Source organism: Stegodyphus dumicola, chromosome 12 (assembly GCF_044657685.1).
Source record: "Stegodyphus dumicola isolate Sdum_Otavi_A_Nest chromosome 12, ASM4465768v1".
Taxonomy (NCBI): domain Eukaryota; kingdom Metazoa; phylum Arthropoda; class Arachnida; order Araneae; family Eresidae; genus Stegodyphus; species Stegodyphus dumicola.
In genome coordinates this window covers 120,964,497-120,978,220 of record NC_140779.1, presented here as the reverse complement: position 1 = coordinate 120,978,220, position 13,724 = coordinate 120,964,497, and the positions used below count along the sequence as shown (strand labels likewise).

Sequence of the window (13,724 nt, the reverse complement as noted above, 5' to 3'; positions counted from 1 at the left end):
ATAACTCGGTAGTGAAATAGCGATGCAGGCATCCATTCAGTTTTGCTTAGCTCCTTTTTATATAAATTATAATAATGATTTGAAATAGTTATTTACTCTTATGCTTCCATTCAGTAATGTTTAGCTTTTTTTATGTAAATAATAATAATAATAAAGTATTATATGAAATTAACCTTTCATCTAAATTAAAACAATAATCTTTAGATAGTTATTTACTACTATACTTCCTTTCTTGCGTTAGGGTTGCCGCAATTATTTTTGGCAGCACTAGCATCAACAATAGTTTGGCGATTTTTTACGTTCCTCAAAACCAAACAGAACCCAAGTGAGTAATTTTGTCATTTATGTTTTCCCTGTGTTTTGGATGACATACATCTTGGAAACAGCCATATAGATTTTTGCTAGTTGCTAGTTGGCAAGGTTGGTTCGTGTCGCGTGTTTTTGAAATGGCCTATGTTGCGATGAAAGACGTGGTGGGAAGGTTTCAGCCGCGTATTTTAGATTGTGTGCAGAGTAAATTTAGTATGAAAAGGTACGATGTTGGAGTTGTTAACGAGTCTTTTGTTCACGGATGTATTTATGGGGATCATAATGTATTTTTGGAATTTCTGTGGGAGTCGGGACTTTTAAAACGGACGTGTCCGAAATGCGGAGCTGATATGGGAACTCGGACGAAAAATGGTGTTTCTGATAGACTTGTGTGGGTTTGCAGTAAAATTGTTGCTAATAAAGTATGTGGGTGTCAGCGGAGTTTAAAGTTTGGATCTTGGTTTTCGTGTAGCAAGTTAACGGAGGAAGTTTTTATTGTTACTTTCGAAATTTTGAATCGTAGGAAGGCATGTGATATAGCAAAATCGTGGAAGTTTTCTTCACAGACGTTGTGTGACTGGCGAAATTTTATTAACGAATGTATTTTGGACTTTGTATCAGGGTTGCCACTCAAATAGGAGAATGAAATTCCCTGACTTTTCCAGGTATGTTTCGAGAAAATTCCAGTCTATTCATGTAATGTACGTTGGCTGTGCTAAGAGGTAAATTAATTACGGTATTACTTGTACTGTGTAACAAATTCATTTAATCCCAGAGGACATTTATTCTTAAATATTCTTGGTACACTTTGTTTGATAATTTTGTTTATTTTTCCACTTAAGAAACTTAATAAAATTTAAGATATATACATTGGATAACAATTGTACGTTTTATTTAATTATTACTCATGATCATCACCAGTTTAACATGAGGCTAATCTGGTTCTCATAAAACACTACGCAATGCTAAAAGTTAGGTTAGATTTTAGGTAACTTTAATTTGTGTGAGGTGCCTACGCTTGAAAAATATTAGGTGCTAGAAGAAATATGAGACTTTTGGATGCAATCACTTATATCGCTAAAGCCTGTTTTAATAATAAAAGGGTACAACTCTGATAAACGCCCTAATTTCACCAAATGTGGCGATATGTGTTTTGCGCTGGTTTTTGGCACGATTGCGTATTGTATGGCAACCATGTCGACGTTGAAAAATCTTTTGGTGGAGTAGTTTAATTGCTAGTTGGCAAGGTTGGTTCGTGTCGCGTGTTTTTGAAATGGCCTATGTTGCGATGAAAGACGTGGTGGGAAGGTTTCAGCCGCGTATTTTAAATTGTGTGCAGAGTAAATTTAGTATGAAAAGGTACGATGTTGGAGTTGTTAACGAGTCTTTTGTTCACGGATGTATTTATGGGGATCATAATGTATTTTTGGAATTTCTGTGGGAGTCGGGACTTTTAAAACGGACGTGTCCGAAATGCGGAGCTGATATGGGAACTCGGACGAAAAATGGTGTTTCTGATAGACTTGTGTGGGTTTGCAGTAAAATTGTTGCTAATAAAGTATGTGGGTGTCAGCGGAGTTTAAGGTTTGGATCTTGGTTTTCGTGTAGCAAGTTAACGGAGGAAGTTTTTATTGTTACTTTCGAAATTTTGAATCGTAGGAAGGCATGTGATATAGCAAAATCGTGGAAGTTTTCTTCACAGACGTTGTGTGACTGGCGAAATTTTATTAACGAATGTATTTTGGACTTTGTATCAGGGCTGCCACTCAAACAGGAGAATGAAATTCCCTGACTTTTCCAGGTATGTTTCGAGAAAATTCCAGTCTATTCATGTAATGTACGTTGGCTGTGCTAAGAGGTAAATTAATTACGGTATTACTTGTACTGTGTAACAAATTCATTTAATCCCTGAGGACATTTATTCTTAAATATTCTTGGTACACTTTGTTTGATAATTTTGTTTATTTTTCCACTTAAGAAACTTAATAAAATTTAAGATATATACATTGGATAACAATTGTACGTTTTATTTAATTATTACTCATGATCATTACCAGTTCAACATGAGGCTAATCTGGTTCTTATAAATCACAACGCAATGCTAAATAGTTAGGTTAGATTTTAGGTAAATTTAATTTGCGTGAGGTATGTTCTTAAAAGGCACCTTAACACTTGAAAACACAAATATAATTATAATAGTTGTTGTTTTCTCCACTGAAGATTGAGATTAGAATCTTCCCAATCTGGAATAAAATAAGGCTTTTTTTGCAGACATTCTGCAGCTAAATGAAAGATTAATAAAAGAAAAAGATAAATGAAATTCTGCAGCTATTTAATGATATTTTTTTACTAAATTGAGGTATTTTATATTTATTTCGCAGCATACATAAGGAAAAAATATGTGCATTAAATTTCGTGATGGTATGTCATCATACTGCTATAGTTAATTTCAGGATTATGCCAGAGAAAATTTGCTGAAATTTGGAAATATTATTTACTAATGATAAATAAATTTAGAGGGAAGAAGCAACATTAAATGATATGAATAACATAAAAATAAAGATAATTACTTTAAAATTGAATTAGAATAATCAACGATATTTTAGCGAATATAATTAGCCTAGATGACTGATTACTATTTTTTTATTTTACTGCAAAATGACAAGGTATTTATTAAAAAGAAAAGAAACAAAAAAATTGAAAATTGTCGCCAAGAACAAAATGACCCATTCACTGCTCATCACCATGTCGCCAAATCCCGCTGTACCATACATGGAGATTATTTTAACCAAAGAACGTCTATGTAAAGAAGAAAAGGTTCCATACACGTAAATGCTATTACGCCGCAAGAAAGCAGAGGGAAAATTTGCCAAGGGATTTGGCAACGGAACCTGGCGGCCAGAATTTCCCTTTCCGCGATGTGTTCAGGAAATTGAGAAACACGTGTTAAGAAGAAACGTTCTTTGACAAAAAAGAAAACTTCGAAAATCCGTTTCTAGATTATTGAGAAAAATCCAAGAAGAAACGTTTTATCAAAGAACGTTTTTTCTTGGATTTTTCGCAATAATTTTAAAAACGGATTTTCGTAGTTCCCCCCCCCTCAAAATAACTAATCCATGAATTAATTTACTTGCGCCAAAAAATATTTTCTTTTCCTTTAGAGTTTAAATAAATTTTAAACAATATTCATTTTATGAACATCGACAACGGTTTCGAGATTTGGCGACAGATATATCGCGCATGCACAGCTGTTTCCCTCTATGATGGAACGGAGCCACGTCTGTTGTAGAGAGGTTTTCCTTCTTTACAATACATATTTTTTGATTCTAACCTTCATGGTACCGTATACTAGGATTAAACCCATTTTGTTTTACACGAGAACAGGTATTTTCTTTAGTTCATGCACTGCACATGCGATTCTCGAGGTTACTGGAAACCAAAAGTTGCAGGAAACTTGCTTTGCCTTTCTAAAAGACAATCAAATTGGAGCTGCGAAAATTGGCTCTATGCCAGCTGCCCGAATGACCTCACGTGATACACAATTCGCCAAAAAGTGATCTCTTCCGACGTCGGCGCAAAACTCGCCATTTTTGGCGGGATCGTTGTATGAAATTCCCTGACTTTTCCAGATTTTGATTAAAAACACTTAAATTCCCTGACTTTTCCCTGAATTTTTTGGTCAATTTCCGAATTCGCTGACTTTTTCCGGTTTTCCAGGTAGCGTGGCAACCCTGTTGTATGCTCTGTATCTGAGAAGATAGGGGGAAAAGATATTTCTGCTTTTAAAAGAAGCTTTCATTATGGTAAGTGCATTTTATTTTATTGTTTTTATTTTGTAGAATGTTATATTCATTGTTTTTTGTATGAATTTCCGTTTTTATTGTTTTTTTTTTTAATTGTCTGAAATTTATTTTAGTTTATTTTCTTGATTTGTTTTTAGTGTAGATTGTGCTATTCGTAGATGTTTTTTAAACTTGACACAGAATGCTGTGTAGATGGTATTCTTTGAAATTTATTGTCGTTATGTTAATTTATTAAAGCGAGGTGTTCGTAGATTCATTCGTTACCTACAGTGTGCCATCCGTAGATTTTTTTAAAGTTAAAACATGTCGCTGTGTACATGGATTCTTGTCAAATATTTTGGTTAGAAACTTTACATTTTTGTTATCTAAATTTTTTGTTTTGGATTTTTACCTTAAATCGTGTTCAAAAAGTAGTTTTTGCATGGGCGAAAACCGTGTTTTTGGAGACATTTTAGGCTTAAAGTTCGAAATGTAGACAAAAAATTTAGATAGTAATATGGCCATGTGAAGTTTCTCACTAAAAATGTTTGGCAAGAAATTTGGCGACTTGAGGGCGCATATCAGAGTAGTTCCAATAAAAGCTTAATGCTTCCCAGGAAGTGGGAGGGGGACAGATACTACAAAAGTGGTTTAGCCAAAAATTAAATAACATATAAAACTAAAATTATTCTGATTATTCCACGACTAGATTTCAGTATTTCGTCATTTACCTTCACAGCTACAAATCGCCGTTACTCCGTGCAGCCAAGTTTTCATACGTATGGCTGCATCATTCAGAAGAAAATGATGTTGTCATGTTTAATTTCATCAGGGTTTTCTCCACATCTGTTATAGGGAGAAATAATTTCAATGATATCCTGGAACTGGAATTATCCTAGGATACATATTAATTTGTCAACAGCATTGGTTATTTCCTAAATGGAAATGAGAATATTGCTTTTTCCATTCTCACTTTGGATATTCTAAATTGCACTAATAGCATTGGGTTGATCTTTACATTATGGTAACTTGGCGATTTTTTGGCGAAAATTTGGCAACCAACTCTCCTACAGCAATCCTCTATTTTTTTTTCCCCGCCGCCATTTTGTCTTCACGAAGTAAAGACATGTTTCTTTTCTTTTTATCTACTGAACACTTCTTCCAACAATCTACTAGCCGAATTACACTTATGCTAGAAATTTTATCAAACAAAACTGCTTAATCATGACAGATATTCACTGCAAAATTGGGAAAAAGTGCACAATACCATACTCCTTACGCGTTTTTCAAAATAACACATACACATAAACCATGTACACGCCGACTTATTTTTACTTAAAAAAACATCCCAGAATTGCACAAAAATGGCATTGCGCACACTCTTCACTATATCCATGTACACTGCTATTTTCTCATAAATTAGAAAAATTTCACGAAAATACATGACAATTTTCTCAATCTTTAAACCCGGTAAAAAGAACATATATGAAATTACCTGATCGCGAAAAAGTATTTACCCTTTACAAATATGAACATTTCCACATATAAAATAAATAAAATATCCAAAAACTTTTACCTCTAAATCATCTATTACATTATACACGTCACCAACGAATTCATACCGCAAGCATTACAAATACTTAGTATCAAATATTTAAATTATTTCCATGCACGTTTATTTCAACTAAAACGTATACCAAATTCCTACAAACATAAAATTCACAAAATAACTATCATTTCATTAAAATATAATTAAATTCAAAAACATTACTTAAAATATAAATGAGCACATACATTAAATTAATAAAAATTACCTTACAATCCTAATTACTTTAAACTAAATCATTGCTAATAACAATTTTCCCAATAATACCAAATTCCTTTCCACCTTACATTTAGAACAATGCATAAAAACAATATCCTCAAATAATTAAAAATACTAACTTACCTAATCTTCTTCAGAATCTTGATTACGTGGCGGATACACTTTTCTAATTCATTCAATAAAATTATTGAAAGATTTTTTCTGCGAATTTTTCCTCCATACTTCCTCTGCTAAATAAAAAGCAAACTTCTCTTTATCACAATGCCTAAATACCCATTTCGAATTCACTTTAGTTAGGACCATGGGATCCAAAAATTAAACAATACTGTTTCACACAACACAGAATAAAGCTAAATACAAAATTTCCACATTTTTTCCCGATTTCCCCCCTTTTCCGATTAAAGAACCGTAATTCGTCCATTAATATCACATGACATATCCCATGATCTCTCATTTCCCTCACACAAAATAATGCGTAATCGGAACTGAGTACTGCTCACATTATTACCAAAGTCCCAGGTAGTAACCTTTATCACCTCCAAAATGTCGCCAAACTACCAGTTACCATATTGTAAAGATCAACCTAGCATTGAATTAGGTCCATTTTAAGATAAATTTACAGAACATCATTTCTCATAAGTTTCCAAGCATCTTTTCAGAGGTGGACTTTCGGCTAATCTTTGGAATATGGTAACAGGTATTTTGGCGACATTTCGGCAAGGCGATAAAGGTTACTAGCTAGGACTTTAGCAGTGTACATAGATAAAGTCAAGAGTGTGCACAATGTCATTTTTGTGCAATTCTGGGATGTTTTTTTTAAGTGAAAATAGGTCAGCGTGTACATGAATGATACCGTGTTATGTCCAATTCTTAAAAACGCGGCAAGCAGTGGACGATTCTGCACTTTCTCCCAATTTCGCACCTAATCTTCGTCATGATTAAGCACTTTTGTTCCATAAAAGTTCTAGCATAAGCATAATTCGGATAGCAGATTGTTGGAAAAAAAAGTGGAGTAAAAAAAAGGTTAATCTTTGGATTATGGTAACTCGGCGATTTTTTGCCGATCAACCCTACAGCAACCTGCTAGTTTTTGTTTGGACAAAAGCATGTTTTTTTTTTATCAACATTTTTTTCCAACAATCTGCTACCCGAATTATGCTTATGCTAGAACTTTTATGGAACAAAAGTGCTTAATCATGACGAAGATTAGGTGCAAAATTGGGAGAAAGTGCAGAATCGCAAACTGCTTGCGGCATTTTTAAGAATTGCACATACACGGTCTCATCCATGTACACGTCGACCTATTTTCACTTTAAAAAACATCCCAGAATTTCACAAAAATGACATTGCGCACACCCGACTTTATCCATGTACACTGCTAAATTCCTAGCTGGTAACCTTTATCGCCTTACCAAAACGTCGCCAAACTACTTGTTACCACACTCCAAAGATTAGCAAAAAAAAAAGCCTTTACTTCATGAAAACAAAATGGCGTCTAAACAAAAACTAGCAGGTTGCTGTAGCAGGGTTGGTCGCCAAAAAATCGCCAAGTTACCATAATTCAAAGATTAACCGGACTTTCTTACAAGATTCAGATAATGAAGATATTCTAATATTTTGTTATTTAACAAATAAATATATATTTATTAATTAAAGTGGCAATGCCACATTTGTATGATGTAATCATTGCTCAGCAACGTAAGAAATTGTTTAAAATGAGAATTCTGAAGTTTTACCAGCTAGTAGTTGCACGAAAATTTTGCCACTAAAGAATTTTATTAAAATTATCCATCTCCCTAAACTAAAAATAAAATTTATGTTTTATTAAGAAGATCATCTGTTATTTTGTCAATTACTGCAAAATATTTAGTGATCATCAGTCTGAATCAGAAAAAGAGTGCGACTCTACAGAAGACATTCCTTGTGATCAAACTGACTATTTTATAGGAAAAGATAAAACAGCAAAATGGAAGAAAGAACACTCGAATTCAAAGTTTCCTGTAATATCGTAAAAAAAAATTGCCTGACAATATACATATATTGGCTTAATCCTAGTATACGGTGCACACGAGAGTTGGCGAAATTCGGGTTTAAGAGAGTAATAAGCAATAAGCGCGCCTATTGTGGTAACCAAGCCGATTTTGCATGCTCTGGAGGAAAGTGCATTTGGCAGCATTTTCGTGCATGCTCATTAAATATTTTAAATTGATTAAGTTTTGATAAGTTTTGATTGGTGCAGATGGAAGAGAATTATTTCAAACCATTGTTTAAAGTTCCGTTAATCTTAGGTCTTCGGCTGAACTGAATGAGAAAGGATAACGTATGTTCAGGTAAAATTTATTTATCTTTTATTTTTTGTATTTTTTAAAATAACAGTAGTGGTTCCGCCGAGTTTCTGATTGGTTAATAATTTTTAATGAATCGGTTTTTGTTCAGATACTGAATATGATTTTAGTTTGATAACGTCTTTTATTCTACAGTTTGAGTTGCTAACGTATTTTGTTCTACAGTTCTATTTGCTAACGTATTTTGTTCAACAGTTGGATAATGTTACTTTTCGATTATGATGTGCAGTGCTATGAATTGCGAATATTTAAACACGAAATCTTTTTGGAAGTTAGAACTGGAAGGAAAGCTTGCTGTAATTCAATGGGCAGTAGATGCCGGATTGCTGCCGAATTTTAAAAATCGCGCCATGGCCGCACCGTATACTAGGATTTGGAAGGAACGTGGAGTGCTGTTAAGCGTGGTATGAAGGGGATGAAAAAGGTAAGCGAAGAGTTTGACTCTTATTTGGTGGAATATATGTGGCGGCACCTGAAAAATAATAAATCGTCATCCGAAAAAATGAAAGACTATATTTGCAATCAAAGCAATATATCCGCACCCGAGTTTGAGGGCTATGGCATTTGAGTTATGATATAGACCCTAAAACATATGTGACACTGAGCCATGGTATTTAATTTATTATATTTGATATGTGAATGTTTTGTATTTGTTGCAATGCATGTTGAAAATTATATTTTTATTTGTTATAAAGTCTGTTAAAAATTATTTTCAATTTCTAAATGCTTGCTTTTTTTCTTGTGTCTCACCGTATGTTTAGGATTTATTATCTTATGATTATCATTTTGTTTACTTTTTTTGCCAACTCAAACTTGTGGTGACGCTTTACTTTGAGGTTGCCAAAAATTTAGCGACAAACGTAAACGCATCATTTTGGTGTTGGCGACAATTTTAAAAATCATGCCAAGGCCGCACCGTATACTAGGATTTTACCCATATATCTAAAGATGTGGTTTCACCCATCGATGCATGGAAGCTAATATTGATGACACAATGATTGAAATGATTGTAAGATTCTCTAATATTTATGTAAAAAATATTTCAGGAAATTTTAAAAAAAGACGCAAAACCTATAGAGAAAGAAGAGTTTCTTGCTTTTTTAGGACTCATACATAGGTGGATTACACAAATCCTCCCGTGTAAATGCTAGAGAATTATGGGCGACTTAAGGAACAAGATTGAATATTTTTTACAAAAAAAAATTAACTACATATTTTCTTTTCATTCTTCGTGCCTTATGATTTAATAATGTTGGAACATGGGATGACAGAAGAAAGAGTGATAAATTAGCTCCAATAAGAGATTTGTTTGAAAATTTTGTCGAGAATTGTCAGAAATTATATCATATAGGGGAATGCATGACTAAGTACGGGATGAAAAGCTAGAACCTTTTCGAGGACGATGCTCTTTTGGCAGTATATGCCTAAGAAACTTGCAAGATATGGTACAGTCAAAAGTCGTTAATCCGGACTCGTCGGGACTTCGGCGATTCCGGATTATAGATCATCACGTTAAATCTGGTAAGATGGCATGCAGAAATTATAAAATTAAAAATATGAAACCGTAATTTATGAAATAAAGAACAATTATAATCTAAAGGGTATCAAAATTTACAAAAAAAAAAAGCTTAATATTTATTTGTTTACTTTATTAAACATTTCTTTCAATGTAAGTTGTTTAAGTTGCTTCGTTTTTTATGTGATAATACATTCTCTTTAATTCTATAAACAGACATAATTTCTTGTTCAGTTACAAAGTTCCGCTGTTCAAGTCCTGTAATTGCTGTGTCGAGAATACCGACTAATTTCTCAATCGAAATTTTTTCGTTTTCAATAACCTCTGTCACTTTCTTCGCTATCGGAAGCGAATTATAATGATGAAGAATTTGATTTAAATCATATCAAAGATGGAGTACATCGAGATGAAATACTACATTTAGTAAGGAATTATAAGCCAAATAAAATAAAAACATCTGCCCTGCAGATAAAGATAGTGCTGACAGATCAACTTCCAATTCATTGCGCGCCGTGGCGTTAAAGATAAACAAAATTTAGATATACAAACGTTAAAGTTTAGATAAACAAAAAATATGCCTTTATCCATTTTTTGCAGTAATTCCACTTTTTGTTTAATGGACTTCAAAACATACTTTTGCTTTGTAGATCCTTTACATATTAGTAAATACATATCAGAAATTCTATTTGAGATAATCGAAAGTTCAAGCTTACTTTTATAAAATTGCTTTAAATGTCTACAAAAAATAATAAGCCAAATCCAATTCGAAGATTAAGGAACAACGCAATCTGCAACATTAACTGAATTAGATAATTTTAGCTTACCTTATACCGTCCATTATACATTAAACGCGCATGCGTAAACGTATTTTGCGCACACGCATATTTGCAGCCGTAAAGGTCTTATGCGCATGCGTCAACGCGACGCATGCACAGAAAGTTTGTAGCTTTGAGTTCATTCCGGATTATGGGTGTCCGAATTAACGACTTTTGACTGTATAGATATTTACTGTGGCTGATTTTAGAACCTTCTATACTTTGAACATGGGAAAACTATGCAATGATAAGATTATCCCATCTGAATTTGTGTCGAATAAGAATAGTGAACAGCATTCAACTCTCTTGGGGTTTCAAAAGGATATAATGCTACTTTCTTATATGGCTGAAAAGAACAAATGTGTTAACCTTTTGTCAACTATGCACAATGATGACCATATTGATGAAAGCACGGGAGATTTGAAGAAATCTTAAGTAATTACGTTTTATGACATGACAAAAGGAGCAGTTGATATAGTCAATGAAATGGGTGGCACTTATTCTGTAGCCAGAATATCAAACTGATGGGCATATTATTTTCGCTATTAAATATTGCCGGCATAAAATCAAGGATCTCGCTTTTATTCACTAAAACTCCACCAGAGAAGTTCAGAAATAGGAGGCACTTTTGATTTGGCCTTTGCACTTTTAGATCCTCATTTGAAATCATAACAGAAACAGTAGGAATACAACGAAAGATTTGCAAATAAAGAACAGAAAATTATGTTATCAGAGATGTTACATGTGCTCCAGAAAAAAAGACAGGAAATCAAAAACTGTATGTGTGAAGTGTAAAAAAAATATGTCAAGAATACTGTGAAATAGAAGTTTCATGTATAAACTACAAAATATCTAATTCTTCTTGAGCATAATTGATCTGAAAATTAATTATATAACTCATTATCCATGTAGTAATTCTGCATAATTTGGATTATAATTGCTTCAAAAATAAAAAAATAAAAAAACAAATTTCTCTCAGAAATCAATGATTCCTAGTCATCTGAAGAAAATGTAAGTACTTTTATTTGTTATTAATTTTCAAATTAACATTATTTTTAAGTTAGTTTATATAATAAATGTTGCAATTAATACAGAATGCATTATTTTACTGAATTGCAATAATATGTTTCATTTGTATGTCATTTAATTGCGACGCGCGGTCTCGTGTTAAATAATACATCGTGCGTCCTCCAGGGTTAACTATACACCGCTAAATGTCATTATCAACCTATTTATTTTACTTCTATATGCGAAATATCTTATAACTTGACTTGTACACCGCTAAAATCATAGCTTCCATATGATAAATACCTTGCAACTTAACTATACCAAAGAATGTCTAACAATACATATTCTTTGACAATACACCGCTAAAATCATGGCCGATTAGCGGTGGTGAGCTTGGCGAATAAATACGCATCGGCTCCAACGGATCCTTTGCGGAAGAAAACCCAAATAAACCTCCAAGTACAACTTTATTACGTTTTCTGAAATTTCATTTAATATCGACTATTCTATGTCTCTAAAAAAAAGTGGTAAAATTGGTGGTACAGGGTACTCTACTTCAAAAACGTGCACTTTAAAACTTTCAGTGACCTTAAAAAAACAATAATGCAATCCATCCCACATGTCAATACAGAATTTTTGGCATATACACATGTAATTTATGAAAAGAACACTGAATCATTAATTTGTATAAATGATTCAGTGCAAAAATAATAGTATTTAAAAATAATAGTTCTTAATGGCGTAACTTCGAGTTGGCAACACCGGTAATTAATACAAGATGCCTTAAATTTTTCACAACAAATAATGATATGAGAATAATTCATTTTTGGTAAATGGAACTCGAAATTATACAATGAAGAAACTAAATTCTTGAAATATCACCAGCATGAAAAACTTGTATAATGGCCTAAAACAACAAAATAAAGTAAGCGAAAGAAATTTCATTAGTGAAAATTGTACTGATAAACGAATTCAAATTATATAACAACTACGCAATAAATGACACTTGCATAAAAACTTTAAACTTATATTTCGCAGTTTTTACTTACATCGCTCCAAGCAATCAAATCATTGCAAGTAGAATCTTCAACTAACTTCCACAGCTTTACCAGGAAAGCTGGGACATTTGATGAATTAGTGTCATACGAATGCATCTTATTAGGCATACAAGTCGTGATTTGAATTCGCAGTTACGAATTCTTCATATTACGCAGAAGTAAAATACAAACGATGAAAGTCGAAACAATTGAGCACACGAACATGTATGTGTGAAAGAAGGTTTCCTACATTGGCGTATAGCACCCATTGCCAGATATAGTTAAGAATCCTTAAACCAGTTATATTCGGTGTTAGTACCCTAATAGATGTTTACGTCATGCTTGGTGTTATTTAAATTTATTTCTATAAATCCTCACCTACAAATTATCCTAAAAATAAATGAAAGTGACCTAGGTTATGTAAAAGACACATAATTAGGATAATATATTTCCCTGAGACAACAATGGGACTTCTGGATAGCACAAACCAAACAAGATTAAACATGACAAAGATGATTAAAAATAATTACTCATTTATACGCTGAGTTAGTACTGTTCTTTAGCAACAGATTTCGTATAAAAGGATAAGTATACCTTAAGGTAAACTTATTAGCAGGAGCTTACCACACACTTTTTTCTCTGAAGAATTTATCTTATACGGCAAATTTCGGTCTTTAACTTGTTATATTCTATCTCACTAATAGACAATGCTTAAATTGCGCCGGAGCCGACCGGAGCCCGGCTACGGTACTTCTCAATTTTTAAGATAAATTACAATTCTAGCCGGAGCGCACCGGAGCCCTAAATAAGATGAGCTTCGGTACTTCTTTTTATAAAACTGAACCACAATTTAATGAAAAAAATTTAGAACTCCTAACGTTTTAGTTTAACAATAAGCAGACCTTGCAATACTCTATTTCCCTATAAATACGAACTCGTGAGAATATGAGACGTTCAAGTAAAATCCCCTCACTCGCAAGCGGAAACCTTTCCCTTTAAGAAGGGCAGTAAATTTGGGGGAGTTTGTTTAGGAACGCGTAAATTTCTCGCCATGCCATTTTATCTAGTGTATTGTTATCGATGGGTA

General features: G+C 33.1%; 1 protein-coding gene across 4 annotated transcripts in view; it reads right to left on the bottom strand.

Annotated features, from left to right (window-relative positions):
- The window catches only part of LOC118184626 (uncharacterized), a 142,716-nt gene extending 129,812 nt beyond the window's left edge, over positions 1–12,904 (bottom strand). For 3 of the 4 annotated variants that reach the window (XM_085806892.1, XM_085806895.1, XM_085806893.1), the window contains exon 1: positions 12,650–12,904. In XM_085806892.1, coding sequence (XP_085663018.1) covers positions 12,650–12,766 — 117 coding nt within the window. In that variant the 5' untranslated portion in view covers positions 12,767–12,904. Of the gene's footprint in view, positions 1–6,039; positions 6,147–12,649 lie in introns of those variants that run through there. The other variant, XM_085806894.1, reaches the window with a different exon arrangement.
- Between the last annotated feature and the right edge of the window lie 820 nt (positions 12,905–13,724).